The sequence below is a fragment of the Copadichromis virginalis genome, linkage group LG12 (genome assembly GCF_057382275.1).
Source record: "Copadichromis virginalis isolate Kocher_CV1m ecotype Utaka linkage group LG12, C_Virginalis_male_GT1.1, whole genome shotgun sequence".
Classification (NCBI taxonomy): domain Eukaryota; kingdom Metazoa; phylum Chordata; class Actinopteri; order Cichliformes; family Cichlidae; genus Copadichromis; species Copadichromis virginalis.
In genome coordinates this window covers 17,255,711-17,271,871 of record NC_140629.1, presented here as the reverse complement: position 1 = coordinate 17,271,871, position 16,161 = coordinate 17,255,711, and the positions used below count along the sequence as shown (strand labels likewise).

General features: G+C 39.8%; 2 protein-coding genes across 2 annotated transcripts in view; both read left to right on the top strand.

Moving 5' to 3' along the window:
• The first annotated feature begins 235 nt into the window (after positions 1 to 235).
• egr3 (early growth response 3) lies at positions 236 to 4,570 on the top strand. Its single transcript, XM_085475067.1, has 2 exons — positions 236 to 729; positions 3,427 to 4,570. The coding sequence occupies exons 1-2, from the start codon at positions 576 to 578 to the stop codon at positions 4,503 to 4,505; spliced, it is 1,233 nt and encodes a 410-aa protein (XP_085331193.1). The 5' UTR covers positions 236 to 575; the 3' UTR covers positions 4,506 to 4,570.
• A 15-nt stretch (positions 4,571 to 4,585) lies between these two features.
• Positions 4,586 to 16,161, top strand: part of bin3 (bridging integrator 3) — a 37,622-nt gene continuing 26,046 nt past the window's right edge. The window contains exon 1 of the mRNA XM_085475068.1: positions 4,586 to 9,407. Coding sequence (XP_085331194.1) covers positions 9,400 to 9,407 — 8 coding nt within the window. The 5' untranslated portion in view covers positions 4,586 to 9,399. The remainder of the gene's footprint in view (positions 9,408 to 16,161) is intronic.

Sequence of the window (16,161 nt, the reverse complement as noted above, 5' to 3'; positions counted from 1 at the left end):
CCGCGGGTCTTCCTGAAGAAGGACGCAGCTGGATGTGGCATGTGGATTTTGTAAACTTTGCAGCTATCTGTCTGTCGGAGCCTTTTTGCCTCCACTGTAGTTTCCACCGACTGACGCGTGGAGAGCCTGGCGCTAGGCGCCCATGTCCATATATGGTCATCTACGTCACACAAATGTTCCATCCCCCTATTTAATACGGGCAGACTGGAGTCCCCTATCCAGCTCCAATAGAGCAAGTAGAGCTGCTCTTGTGCAACCAACACCACCACCTCCTCCATTGATTCACAGACTTCAAATTCCCCCACAAGCAGCCCATCAGCTTCCACAGTGATCAGATTAATAACAACAATAGCCTGTGATCACACAGGGGGAGATAACCGGCGCTGCTCATCCTCCGCGGGATACTTGGATAGCTACAGCAACAGGATTCATTCCTGCTCCTCTCTCTTTTTTTCACGCCCGATCCACACCTGTGTTTTCCACTTTGAGAACACCCGGTGTTTTTTTCTTTTTCTGTAACTGTCTGGGATACCTGCGCGTTGCCCTTTATAAATGTCGGACTGAATATAACTGCTATGACAGGGAAACTAGCGGACAAGATCCCTCTTACCATGAGCAGTTTAATAAACACGATCCCTGACAGTCTCTACCCAGAAGAGGACATCCCGACGTCTATGAATATTTTCACCAGTACGGAATCCATTAATCACTATTCACAGATGAACACAGGTAAGACCTTGATCTACTTTTGAGAGAGTGTGTGTGTGTTTTAAGAAAAGTGGCTCAAACTGCGATGCGCGCGGACGGCAACAGTTGTCTCGGGGCTTTGGAGCACCTGTTTGCGCTTAGGCTGTTGCGCACAAAGGCACAATTCTAACCTGGACTTTTTTCTTTTCTTGTTTTTTTTGAGAGGGTTCAGGTGAACATCGCCCTCTTTACATTAGACAGACTACGCAAAAAATGCCACTCAGTTGATCGTGTGTGTTTTTACTGCTGTCGTTATCATAATTCCATTGTCCGTACAGCCGAGATGCCAGGATTTCAGCCCGAAAAAGCCAACTGCTGCCTACTCACGCGTAGAAAAAACTTTTAAAACATCGGCTCACGTGTTTCATTTAAGTAGCGATGCGTAGCTTAAAGTGGCTTTAATTCAACAAAGCTGAAGCGCGTTTGAGTAAATGTCTGGATGTGAAAGGTTGTGTGAGTGGAAAACGGCTAATTTGCGCAAAGTCCATTAAAAAAAAAAACGCGCAGGGCTCCGTGGCTGAATCTGAGATCTTTACGGTGAGGGAAAATGTGTTTAATTAGGCCTATGTGGTCAAACTCCACTGTCACCGATTTGTTCATCTAATATCCCGCAAAGATGGGTCAACTACTTTAGACAATGACTCTCATTCACAACTCTATTAGCATGTCAGATTTTAGTAGGCGTGTGTGGCCGCTTTCCCCCCTATATGAAACACGTTTAGACGTCAGGCCCCTGAACCTGCTTATATTCAGTGAGTGGCAAGGCCGGATATATTAACTGATTTATCGCGTAGTCCAAATCGGGCTAACATATTTATATTTAATTCAGACGCCTACCTAAAGTCGACTTGTTGTTCGGCTCAGTGTCGTGGATTGGCATTAAATCAATCCCTCGCTGTACAGCTTTAACCCTCTGAGATGATGGGTCAGTGATCCACGAAAATATATCAAATATTTAACTTCACGTTTCCTTTAATTTAGTAACTGTGATTTACCTGCTCCGTGCACAACTTCATGCACGACCCTCTTTTCTTTTTATTTCCTCTTCAGGTGTTTTGTTCACAGATTAAAGCAGATCTTTAGATTCATTTTAAACTGAAATATTTCCCCCTCAATTATCTCAGAGGTGTGCCTTTGAATTATCCAAGCGCCAGGTGTTACACGTGACATTTTTGGGGTTTTTTAAAAAATTTGGAATAAATACAAGTTTATGACATACGTGTGCCATATTATTATTATTATTATTATTATTATTATCATTTTGTTTTGACTCGGCAGTAGAATATATTTTGAGACCTTGGTTGGGACGTTTAAAAAAATGAATGAAACTTAATAAGGAAAAAAAAGATGTTGCGGGTTACAGGAGTGTGTGTTGCTACTTTAAACCTCTCCCCTTGCTGAAATTCTCTCAGTAAACTGTAAGCCATATATTTACAATAGGTCCGTCTGTTTTTGTCCTCCTGTTTCTTTATTATTTGGGGTAAAATACAAAATTTTTAAAAAGTACAATTTGAACGTATTATGCTGTGATTTTACAGGTGGAGCAGGTGTGTGCTATGCTCTTCAAATCTGACCCATAATAAAAGAGTGGTGATTTTAATTAATGTCCCTCATTCCATTAAAATATCATATTACACAAAATACCTCCAAAAGATTTAGATTATTAGATAATAATAATAACAATAACAATAATAATAATAATAATAATAATAATAATAAACATAAACTGAGACTTGTTTTATAAATGTCATAGAAAAATATAGCTTGCTCCAAGTCTCCATGTGTTAAATGGTATGGTGCACAATGCACAGAATTTTTTCTTTTCAGCCAAATTCCAGCAGGCTGTAATTACTGGGAAGGAAAATATAAATGAAAAGAGACGTCTTTTTTAACTGCTGGCGAAGAGAGCATTCCAATTTACAAAAAAAAAAAAAGAAAGTCTCATATTTAATTTTTTGAGTATATAACCAGCACATGTATATGTCACCCATTAAGTACATCTGTATTTGGTGGGTTTTAAGGCACCTCATGACAAAGTCAAATGTGCACGAGAGACTGTTCGTTCTTGGTTGAAGTGTGAGCGATAGAAAATATCAAGGAAATTTTGTGAAATGGGGTAGGAAACACGTAAAATTCCTCCCAGATGTTCTTTGTTGCGTATGTGTTTTGAATCCTTGAGCATGATGGATGTGGCGTCTGCCTTTATAATCCTCCCTGCTGTAAAGAAATCAAATCTTGCCATTCAGTTTGGCTGTCCTCCTGAGGGACACAATGACTGGATCAAAGGGGGTGTTTAGGTCTTGATTTATGAGAGCTTGTGGGATCTGAGAGAGAGAGGAGCGAGAGAGAGACACCCTTCTCTCAGATGCAGCAGTCAGTCACTTAACTTACAGGTCCGACAGCGTTCACATTTCTTTATGAACTCTATGGGACTTCTTTCCTTTTTCATCATTTGTTGTCTGTTGCACAGGTATGCATAACATCTGAATTCCGGACAAACCTTGAGGACTGCCGCTTAAAGTTCATGTAGCCAAGTTTTGTTTTTGTTTTTTTCTCCAGAGAGTACGCCATGTTATTACTTTCTTGGGCTTTTCTTATGAAATGATTACATTTCAAATTCACATATGAGCCATCACGTTGATGATTTATTCATGTGTGTTTTTATTTGCTTTCATCTAGATAATATCATGGATCTGGGCATGGGAAGCGAGAAAGCAACCTCGGAGATTCAGTATGGATCCAGCTTCCAGTCCAACCGCAGCGGGCAGACTGTCACCTACTTGGGGAAGTTTGCCTTTGACACTCCTCCTTCAGGTGGCATTGGTGGCTCTGGCTGGTGCTCTGATAACAATATCATCAGTCTTGTGAGCGCGGGGATCCTCGGTGTTTCTCCATCACCCGGCACAGTAACGACACAAACATCATCCTCCGCAGCAAGCATGGGCGGACAGACGTCAGACATGGAGCAGGTATATGGTCCACCACTGCCTGCTTATTCCACCTGTGGTGACCTGTACCAGGATCAGGTCTCCTTTCACCACAGCCCTGCCACCAGCACCCCTCTAGCCTACCCTGGCAATGACTATCACTCCACATCAAAAGCCTCCATGGATGGCAGTCTTTTCTCCATGATCCCCGACTACAACCTTTTCCACCATCAAGGGGAGGTCGGCGTGATGGAGCACAAGCCCTTTCAGACCATGGACCCCATCCGAGTCAACCCTCCACCCATCACGCCTCTGGAGACCATCAGAGCATTCAAAGACAAGCAGCAAATTCACCCAGGTTTCATCGGCGGGCAGCAGCACCCACCTCAGCACCACCCCCCACCACAGACACTCACCCTAAAACCCATCCGACCACGGAAGTACCCCAACCGTCCCAGCAAAACCCCGGTCCACGAGCGGCCGCACGCCTGTCCGGCAGAGAACTGTGACAGACGCTTCTCGCGCTCAGACGAGCTCACGCGTCACCTCCGCATCCACACGGGTCACAAACCCTTCCAGTGCCGAATATGCATGCGCTCCTTCAGCAGGAGCGACCATCTGACCACACACATTCGCACGCACACGGGTGAGAAACCCTTCTCCTGTGAGTTCTGTGGACGCAAGTTTGCCAGAAGCGACGAGCGAAAGAGACACGCAAAGGTGCACCTGAAACAGAAGGACAAGAAGCCAGCTGACAAGAGCAGTGGGGCAGCTGGGAGCCACAGCTCGCCGCCCAGCTCCTGCGGGGGGCCAACTGTGGGAACGTCATGACCATCACTACGTGCACTTGGACTGGACCCTCACCACACACAATAAAGAGACGTAGGAAGAAGGGATCACGTCTGCTATGAGATAAATAGGTGACTCTTTTCCTCTCTTTTACACCCCTGCTCTTTTCAGTTCCTTCTATTTTTGAGATGGATGCCTTTAGATTAAGTAAGAGGGGAAAGGCTGCTACGCCCTTCTCTTTCAAGCAACTCAGAGCCTCAGCTACTGTAACACAGTGCCAACACAAAGAAAGGGCACCGTGTGTATCTATAGGTTTTGGAGTGGATACACTTTTGTAAATTTGAATGAAATTTTCTAAATTGGAAGGAAGCCAGAATCCAGGATAAGGGTCGAAACAGACAGAATTATGAGGGAGATGAGGAACGAGTGGTCTGGGGATGTATGCATTAATTTTAGTAGGCTGTTTAAAAGTGCAATTGGTTACATTTGTGTACCGTCATGGAAACCTTATTAGTGGCACTTGACTGTCTTTTTGTTGTGTTCTGGGGTTGTTTTTTTTCCACCTCTTTTTGAATGTTGTTTTCTCAAAGGAATGTGCCAAATGTATTGTGATGATGCAGCCAACCTTGTTCTTTTTACTGTGCCTGACATTTGCCAAAACATAGCAGTGGTATCAGCTTAGCACAAACGTTGAGTTAAAGCAAAGCTCAGATTCATTAACCACACACCAGATTTAGATTTACCTGCACAAATGAGTCAGATCTAGAGAACGACTTGACTGGGTCACACAAAGCAAAACCGATGTCTTGTCCTGTTACATGTACACACACGCCTGCAGCAATCGATGCCTTTGCCAATACTTATTTATTTGTAGTCACTGTGATACACTGGTTTGGTTTTTTTTTTGGGTTGCCTTTTTATATGGTAGCTTCATGTGGCGTTACCAGATATAATTTCTGTTGCTTTCTTTTTCCTTTTTTTTTTTTCTTTTTTTAGAAAAAGCTCACCAATACTGTTCATTTCTCAGTTTTCTTGAGTTCTGCAATTATATGCAATATAGTCATGACAAATGCCACCAACCCATAAATCAAATTAACTAAGAGCACAGTTAGACGAATTGAATTGTTTAAATAAGCACTGGGTTGCAAACCAGCAGTATATGAAAGCAAAGCTAAATAAGGGTAAAAAATGACAGGGGCCACTTCTGTGTGATTCTTGGAGTAAAAGGACTAAACTGCTTGGTTTTAAGTCATCGAATGAGGAGCAGTATCCCATAAGAGGAAAAGAGAAACATCCAAATCCATGTTTACATCTTTTTTTAATACAGAGAGACTGAGCTGTAAACTAACATGTTGGATTTTTTTTTTGTTGTGTTTTTTTTTGTTGTTGTTGTTGTTGTACAGAATACAAATATGTATGCAGGTAGCTACAGTAGAAGTTTCACTTTTTGTACTCAAATGTCAAATGCACCATAATTCAGTATTAAATCGTGCATAAAATTTATGTGCATGCCTTCATGCACACTATGTAAATACAAATGTCTGCATAAACAAGAATTTTCAGTTGACTGAATGCTTGTGCAGAATGTGTCTTAAAGCTTTTAGTAATGTAGTTATAATACAGAATATTTTGTTGTCATAGGTGATTGCAAAAAAAAAAACCAACAACTTTTTTTGGAGCACTACAGTAGTGCCAAATATGGTGTGCTATCTCCCATTAAAAAAAAGAATAATAGCATCTGCACCATGTGTATGCTTTAAAGTGGAAACTGGTTTAAGGAAGCACTAATGTGTTCTCTGAATAAATGACAAGATTTCTTTTCTTTTTTTTTACATATTGTGTATCTCCATTATAGCAATATCGGTTATTTTAATTAGCACATCTTCCCCACTGTATTTAAAATAAAAAAAGGCACTGGTTGCTCTAAGATAGATGTTCGCCCGAATGATTGGATCTTTTTTTTAATTTTTGAAGTTTATTACAGTGCAATGCTGATCATTTTCACAAATGACTCTTTAGTTAAATTGCTTAGATTTGTGCTTACAGAAGGAAACACCTTTTATGGTTTAAGGAAATATTTTTGTAATATTTTCTGTGTTATAGTGATATTGACTGATATCATAACAATAACCACATTTGATAATAGTGCTTTGCTTTACTCATGGAAAGCAAGAAGGGTTTTCCCCCCTCCAAGGCTGTGTTATGGTTATGTGGTGCAAATGCAAAACATCCTAACTGACATACCAATATGACGTTTTTATCCAGTACGATAAATGTATTGTACTTTGGGGCAAAGCCAATGAAACATGTTAAAAAGAAAAATAAGACTAAGGAATAAATAAATTATTGTTGAGGCTAGCAAAAAAGACCAGATATCAAACATATCAGTAATGGATTCAGCAAACAAAACAAGAGTTAAAGAAATATTTGTGCAGTAATAACCTTGTCCATGTGATAGCATAATTCAGATTTTATATCATTTCTCAAACACCGGTCCTCTTTTTAAAAGAAACATGCTTCCTGTTATTCACCTTGACAACATTTCGAATTATTAGCTGTGCACTCTGGCTGATAATGAGTACGCTTTATGTGAGGCAAAGAATTTATATGAACAACGTTAGCAGCTGGGAAAAAAAAGAAATAAACATTTAAATGGTCAGCAAACACAGCAATCAGGCTGAAAGAGAATATGAAGAGACAAATGTAAAGGCCAACAGTAAAGTTCAGAAAAGCAATGCCACAGAGAGCACAGTGCACACAGAAATGAGCTTCCAAAGTCCATACTTTCCCTTTCCTGTTACAGTTTTCATTGCAGAGCTTCCTGGCAAGTGTCCACTTATTTTCCAATTAATTTGGCCTCAGAGAGCCTTTTCTCAGCTCATCGACGTGGTTACATGAACAGACCTCCTTGCACTTTTTGAGATAGTCTAAAAGTTAACACAGCCCTGTGCCATCTAACTGCAATTCAATGGTTTTGTATCACAGAGAGATAAATGATTCTACCGCATGGATGGACATCATCTAAAGATTTCTTTTGTGATCTAATATAATGTCACAAACAAACAAAGTCCTGAATACATTTTACTTTTGCAGACTGACACATTATGTAACCCCCTCCTTATCTGTATTGCCACATTATTGGCTTTGTAACAACGACTCATTTTCACACATTGCATTGGAGTTTGAGCGACTGCGTCTAACGTAGGTTGTATTGTCACATACATCCTCGTGGAGTCAGCACATAAGAATATATATACGGCACATGAACCAAAATGTTTTATCACTGATGCTCATCTAGATTCATTTGATGTTAGACTGTGGATTATTTTGAATTGATTTAACCCAAAGTTATGCTCTCCTCCAAGAGACAAACTGTGTTATGTTGCTTTCTGTTAAAGATTGATGTAGACTAAGGCGTCTCCATGAAGCCATTTAATTACAGCTACAAACGTAATATTTATCAGTCTCACTGTTTCTGTCATTTATTGTTTTGTGGCTAAAAAAATGAGTAACCCCCCACCACCACTATCATCCCACTCCCTTAATGTAATATAGCGGCTGAACAATAGAGCCTGCTCCATGTTCTTCTGAACAACCATCTGAGTAAGGTGTGAATGGTACAGACATACATCAATCGACTGTTAAACTCAGAAACAAACCCACCACCTTTAATAATGCTTTTCCAATCATTTTTTCTTTCTTTCTTTCTTTTTTTTACGGGCTATTGTCCAATAGTGGGCAGCTGAAAGCTCTGAAATTGGAATTTGCTTCATCCCATGCTCCGTATTGGACTTGAGCCAATATCAGCGGCCATCTTTGTGCCAAACTGGGTTGCAGGGTTGGCTGATCAAAAACAATACATGATGAGAACTCCGCAGGAGCAACAAATCATAAATGTGACCTCCCTCTGCTTGCAACTGAAGGCAGCCTTGTGCTAATGTTTGTGTGCAACTGTTTGATTTGGTCTCCGTAAAGTTGGCCTAGGGCAAATCCCTAGGTTTGGGCTCATTCATGACATTTAATAACTGTAGGATTTTTTTTTAAAGAAAAGAAAAAAAAAACAAACAAAAAAAAGATGTTTGAAGAGATCTCAATAATGTGTAGATATTATAGGTAACTCACGTCATCTTATGGACTACAGGGTGGCTTCAGGGATTTTGTGGTCTTCGGCAGTGACACTGGTGTTCAGATGGAGTCAATACTCCCTGTTTTCTGTTGTGTTGTGTTTCCTTTCATTACAAGTATCCTCATGTTTGCATGTGCACGGAAATGTTCCAAAGTGCTACCCTCAGACGCTGTAGTGGGTGGCGCTCATTTCTTTATTATGCATGAAAATAAAAAGTCTCATTGGGTGAAATGGGATAAACCTTACAACAATGCAAGACAGACAATTGGAAACACACACTGGGATAACTGTTCTGTTGGCTTTTTCTTTTTTTCTTTTTTTTTGTTCAAGAAAAACAAGGGGTCTTGTTTAAAATGTTGTGGATGTCTTTAGCCTATTTCATGTTTTTATTACCTTATAATAAGGTCCTTTTATGATGAGCTGAATATTGAAATGAATTTTACTATATCCTTGTGATGGGGAGGTGTGCTCCCCTGTTTACCTGGCACTTCAGTTTGTTGTAATGCAATTGTTTTGTTATTTCTATGTATAAGTACTTGAATAAAGAAAAATATAACTTGCCTTCAGTTTACTCGGGTGTCAAAAGAACAAAAAGGCGACGTTTCAGTCTGATATTACATTACATGTGCTTCCAAGTGACTTTTTTCCTGTCGCTGCTGTGTTCGTGTCCCACAAAACTTCCTTAGAGGAAGCAGACGCGGCTAAGCTCCGGACTTCCTGTTTTGAGCTCGACTGCTGACTGGTAGAAAGGAGTAATACTCGGAAGATAGTAAAACTACCCAATGAAACCGGAGTAAAAGTTCACTCAAAATGAGCTGGTATGTACCCTGACTACATTGTTATGAATAAAATATAACTGTAAACGATCCATTCAAGTTAATTTAGGACTGACTTGTCGACCGGGCTCGGGCTATAATCTGGAAGCGCTCACAGGCACCTATAGTGTAACTAGAGTTAGCTTTAGCGTGTCAAACCAAGTGTTTCACGAATAAAAACGTCTTCTAGTAACCTTTCCGTAAGACTAGGTTGCCCCAAAACTCTTTCTGTAAAACGTGGTCGCAAGGCTGTAGTTGTTACACACAGTTGGCACAGGATCGACAAAGTCGTTTACGAGCTACTTGTACAGTATATGTTAGCTAGCTGTTAGTTCGCCTAGTTGCTCTAAAATTAGGGAGGGAAAAATGACCTAACTGCTCTTTTAAGTTTAGGCTTCTTGTTTCTACTGTTTAATAAAATCTAGGGTTGTGGCTTTTGCTAAACGTGGAAACTTCGTGTCGTCAGTTGTCAGGTCGGACGGGTTTACGGTGAAGCAATTTAAAGGGATATAAACGTCGGTCGACAGTAATCAGCTGTGACTAGCTGGTATGTTGACACATGCTTTTGGGCTCTTTGTGAACTTTGATTTTCTAAGCAATGATAGCTGTGTGTCGTCTTCATTTGTGTGTCTCGCAGGAATCGTGCCAAAAAGTGATTTCCAATGTTTCTGTGTTTTGTTTTATATGTCTACCATATATGTCTACCATTATATGCCTGTGCTTATAATGGTAAATAGACTGCAGTCAAGCTGATTTAAAGGGGAGTTGTACATAAATTTAAAAAAGGGAGTTGTACATAAAATAAATAATCTGTTTTGCAACTGTCTTTATGACTGCATTATTGTACCTACTTAGTTCATACTCTACATTATACTCAATTCGGTTCTTTTTTGGCCATTTAAAATATCTTCATAGACCTGTTATGTTATATTTGTTCCCATTTCTTTTGGCCTCCGGGCCAGCTCTCTCTTGAAAAAGACATTTTTAATGTCAATGAGACTTTTTACATAGATAAATAAAGAATATAGAAAAATGACTTGATGTCATTCATGAGAGATATTGTTTGAGGAATTATTGGCCACCAAGTCATTTACAACAGTTCAGGTACTGGCAGTGATTTTTTGAGCGAACACCAGAAGTCATTTTTTGGTAGACAATCATTCTTTGGCACTGTATATGAAGGGCGATTGTCAGTCTCAGTTTGAATTCTTTAAGCAGATGTGGATGCCAGGCCTTTTAGGTGATTTTTTTTTTTTTTTTTTACATTTTAGCATTCAATTAGCATTAGCCAAGAGGTAAGATAATGCTACAATCATCAGTAAATCAACATGAGTAACCTTACTTAAAAATATGTTTATTATCTTGTATAAAGTAATAAAGAGAACACTTAAAATGCTAACATTTGCTCCAGAAGCGAGCTTTATATAAACAAACTTTTTTCCCCCCACATTGGACAGCTGTGACATTACAACAGTGTAATTAGTCAATTGCTTTGTTGGTACTGGACAGGCATTAGTTTGATGACGCAGGAACACGCACCAACATGGGGATATCTATCCGGTCTTTAAGTGATGACTTGATGAATCCTGCTTCCAGGTCCAAACTACTCTGCGTTTAATAAGGCTTTTGTGTTTTTTACATGTTTTAATGCTTTGTATCTTGTTCTATTTAATCTCAACAAGCCCCTAAAAACATTCAGTAATCACTGTCGGCCTCTCTCGGTTTTTATTACCGCTAATCATTTTAAAGCTCAGTTTTTAAAACCTTAAGATGTAACTACAGCTCAGCCCATGCAGCAGTATATTAATAACTGACCTCGTATTGTGGATGGATTATCTCAGTTGTTCTCACGACTGAATTTCGGTCCGTTTACACCATCCTGCCATGCGATTGCATTTGTACCGAACCTTCGGGAACGCTCACATTAACTTTTATTGAGTGCGAGCTAACTTCCTGCTAACTTCAAACTCCGTTAAATTTCATAAATTCGGTTTTCATGGATGCCTGGATGTTGAACTTAATTGTTACACCTGGTAGAGCAGCAACGCTGATCATTTTATTACGGATGAAAGGATTTGGACAGTTTTTAACTCTCAGTCATGCCATAGTGATCGTTGGACTTAGGGACCTGCAGCGGAGTTTGGGCCCAGGCACGCCTAATGACGTCAGGCTTAAAGACCGGATTACACCATACACCTTTATCCTTCAGCTCTAAAAGGCTAATGGGGTATTGTCATCACCCTCCAGGTGCAGCTACTAAAAATCAGATGAGTTCAAATCTCAGCGACCTTGACCTCAAGGTCAGAGGCCAGGTTTTCTGAAAATTATGTGAATGCAATACAGGGTGGTGTAGGATTTTGCAATTAATAGCATAGGTTCAACTCCCAAAAATCTTGGATTAGTTCAAATCTCAGTGACCTTGACCTGAAGGTCAGAGGTCAGGTTTTCTCAAAATCTTGTGAACATGATAACAAGATCAAGGTGACTTGGGATTTTCAAATTCATACCATGGGTACATCTACTAAAATCTCAGAGAAGTTTGAATCCCAGTGTCCTCTGGGTCAAGGTCAGAGGTCAACTTTTCTGAAAATCACCTAGGATTTTCATATTCATGCCACACATGCTTCTAGTAGGAGGCTAAGGGGTTAGCATTGGCAGCTACCAGTGCTTTTTTTATATTGTGGTTTGTAAATCGATCATCACCCTGCCCCCATCACCCCACTCCATTTGTAGGTTTTCCTGTAGTTTAGGACTTCTTCCTTCTTCTTCTTCAGCATATATAGACTGATTAGAACAGGTGGAAATGCATGCTCCCCCTTTACTTCAGAAAGAATTACCCATGTGATACATATGCTACCAAAGAAAAACAAAACCTTTTGATATTGAATGGTACCAAGAGTATTGGTTCTGGTAATATCCCTACTGATTATATAGTTATGAAATCTCACATGAGAAGAGCTCCAAAGTGAGTCTCCTTCACACTGGAGTGATCTCAAGACTCCAGTTACTCTGCTTTCTTGGGTCTCCAGCAGCATGCGGTGTGTAAAAGTCGACTGGATGAATGTTCAGAAGAACTGTTGAAAGGCTGTTGCATTGCCCTTTACAATGACTGTAATCAGAGCCCATCTATGGAGAGCCCGTTCACTTATTGTTGGCTGTCTACCAAGTGGGTGCTCCTAAACAGTGAGTGTAGTTAATTGGCTAAAACCATTGTTTGAATTTGTTTACAGAAAACCCCCCACCAAAGTTTAGTTTCTTGTTGTGAATGTAGTGTCAATTATGTATATTCCAGAAATACTCGTATCTTTTAGTTATTTTCTTACAGGGATGGAAATAAATCACTAGCATTCTGCTTATATAAGCTTTTTTGTTGGTTAAGGGTTTTGCCAGGAACTTTAGACACACATGGTAAGAAGCTGTTTTATTTTCCACAGGTTATTTATTTGTATTGGGTGGAGTGGCTAAATTAAACTCCCTTAAAGCCTTAGATGCAAGCAGTTGATCATTGTGAAGGTATAACAGTAAACAGTTTGTAGGCAAGAAAAAAGAGAGAAATTTTGCATTATTTTAATGTTGTGGGTTTTTCCCCTAACACTCAACCATTATCTCATGATTTTTTTAAAGAAAGATGACAGCACTTATAGATGGTTAAAACTGGAGTTTTTTGACTAAGACATTTGAGCTTGATTTCCAAAATTCAAACCAAAATTCTAATCCGCAAAGCATATAAACCCTTTTTGAACCTACCACACGGTCACACTTAACACTCCGGTGCTCCCTTTTAAAACCATTTTCTCCATCCACTTAGAAAGTGCCAAGGCCCTAGTTACACAAGGCACTAGTTGGGAACCACCGGTCGCACGAGAAAAATGCGTATTCCCCAGCCAGTCGATGATTGGTTGTTGGAGGTTGCTGGGAGTCACTGTAAAATCAGCAGGCCTAGAGAGTGGTCAGTGACACCCTGCCAACCACAAGTTGCTAGGGACAAATGTGTTTTACCCAGTTGGTTGGTGAATAGTTGCTGGCAGGGGAAATCAATTGCAAAGAGTTATATGGTGCTTCAGGCCATGTCCACACTAATACGTTTTTATTTGAAAACGCATCTTTTTCTCTTTCCGTTTTGACCTTCTGTCTACACTGAGACAGCTTTTTCGTTCAAGGAAACCGCAGCGTTTTGAAAACGCTCTCCAAAGCAAATACATTTGAAAACGCCGTTTTCGCATCGCAGTGTGTACAGTGAACCCAGAGCCTTTTTGAAAATGCTGACACATTTTAGTCATGTGATGCAGTCATGTGACCAATTAAACTAAGATAGCGTTACACAGGAGTTGTTTTGTTTGCGCTCAATTTTGACAGCCCTATTAAAGATTAATATCAGCTTCTACATGCTCCAGATAGCTTTTCTTCAAATTCTTTAACTCTCACTTGCTTTGTACTTTTTTGTACTTTAGTGGTACTCGCAGCAACAACTCCACCTCATTGTTAGTCCATTTAAAAAACTCTGCATTTCCTCGACATTTTGCTGCGACGTTTCAAAGAGCCAGAAAGTAAATAAATAACAGACAGAAATGAGGTGTGGACGTAGCCTTACTGAACCTCCTTGCAATTGCTTTGGCCAAAAGTAGGTTGCCAGTGTAGCATTGTAGTTTGCATTGATGACACCTGCTTGTCTGTAAACACTCACCAGCTATTGTCCAGGCTGAAGCTAGTGGCTACCCAGTATGCTTAGCTAGTGTTGCTCTCTTTTGACAATGGAAGTGGAAGATTACTACTGAAGCAAGGCACTCAGGAGCAAGCATAAACATCCCATACACTGGATTTTTGTACAGTATTTGCCCTGAGTTCTTTGTGTCAAAGTTACTCCAGAGACTGACAGGGAAAGACTACTGTTTATAAGCTACATTATAATCCAAACAGACATTAGTAATTAAGAACGTTAATATAAAGGCTTGATAATCCAGTCTGTGCAATATTGTGAGCAATACTTTGTGGCAAGAAGGATAGTTTCCCTTCATCCTCTAACCAGAGTGATAAACACTGACAACAGATGTGGCATAAGGAAGAGGCAGGACTTTGTCTTCGTTTTAACATTTATTGTGAGATCCTTGTCTAAATGACATACATTTACCAGCACTCCACTAAAACACACATTTGATTGGTTTTTTGATTGTCATATTTGAAACATATTTATGTTCACAACTGTTGCATTCTCTCTTGTTTAGCATATTTTACATTTAGTTGAACTTATGACTAAATTATGACTATACAGTTTTTTATGTTGTTTTTTTTTAAAACAAATAACAGGGGTTGATCATAGCAGCCCCTAATTGCATGTGGCATTTTACACATTTAAAAGGAAATTTGCATAATTCATGTTTTGTCTCTCACAATTCACGACTGTAATTCTAGAGAAAATGCAAAGAAGATAACTTTTCAGTGCACTTATGACGCATATGTATATGAACTCACTTGTAATATATTTCAGGTTCTTAGTGTCATTCAGGCAAGACTGTAAGTAGTAACTATGATAGCGTCATTCAGTTCAGTCATTTGGTCAATAGCTGGCAAACGACACATCTACCAGTACGCACCGCCAACCGCAAGGTCAAGAGTGGGGTGCTCACCCAGTGAAAAGAGTCCTTCATGGGCTCTGCTGACTGATGCATTCCAGCAGGGCCTGCACACTTGGTTCTATGACGTGAGCGGTTTGACTTCAGGGTCATCATCAGAACAATTCCACTTCCCAGCATCTTCAACTAGCCTTCTGTGCTCCACGGAATATCTGAGGTCAAATGATGCACTATCTTCCTAATGGTGTACACATTTGCAGTTTTATTGAAAAGCCAATGGTTACTCCAGTTGGTGCATTATGTGTCCAGAATCAAGAAGACTGTTATGTCTTTGTTCTTGCCTACGTGCTTTGTTGATAGCAGTGACGTGTATTCTATTACAGCAAAGATTAGATAGCTCATTAAATGTGAGATGACCAACTTTTTGATAATGACTGCATGTGTAAAGAGCCAGTTTAAATGCGTCTTGGTCAAGGAACGGGCAGAATCATGATCCACTGCAGTTCTCCCCAGTTATTTGGTTAAATCCATGTTATTACATAGTTATATGTCTATATGTTTTGCATAGTTATAAAAGCTGTCACTTCAGACTGAGGCTAAAGACCGAGCTGACAAATCTCTGCATCTAATTTTATGTTCTTACCAGTAGTGGGATTTTTCATTTTTTATTGCTTTGATACTTCTTTAAAAACGACTTCTTGCTATGCTGGGTCTCTGGCTAAGTGAGAGAGAGAGTTATTGTAGGGTTTCAACCTAGCCAACAGGTTGGGTTCTGAAAAGCCAATCATACATGGTAATCTACTCTTAAGTCTAATGGTGATCGATTAAAACGTTGGATTAAATAGGAAAGACAGCAACAGTAGCTATTACCGACCGATAAGCATATTTTTAGTACTGCTGCTTTGTGAGAGTACACAGTTACAAGATGAAGATGTACGTCTGGAAGACTCATAGAAACTATGGACCTTTTAGATTTTAGTTCATATGTATTTTTGGGAAGTTTTGGCACTGTTATTTGTGACCTTAATCATGTGTCTTCATAGTTGTTTGAAAAATCCTTATTTATGCGTCTACTCATGCGTGTCATCACTTGGCTTAAATTTGGTTTCAGAAAATTGTGGATTTGAGTTGGTGTAATGCACATTTTCTCTTTGTTTTTAGCAGTCGTCTGACCAGTCCTCTGCCAT

What these genes read in the sequence shown, in the direction of transcription:
- egr3 (XM_085475067.1), top strand. Translation starts at nt 576, where the DNA reads ATGACAGGGAAACTAGCGGACAAGATCCCTCTTACCATGAGCAGTTTA. An exon ending in CTATTCACAGATGAACACAG is followed by an intron (nt 730 to 3,426) that starts GTAAGACCTTGA and finishes GCTTTCATCTAG; the next exon opens with ATAATATCATGGATCTGGGC.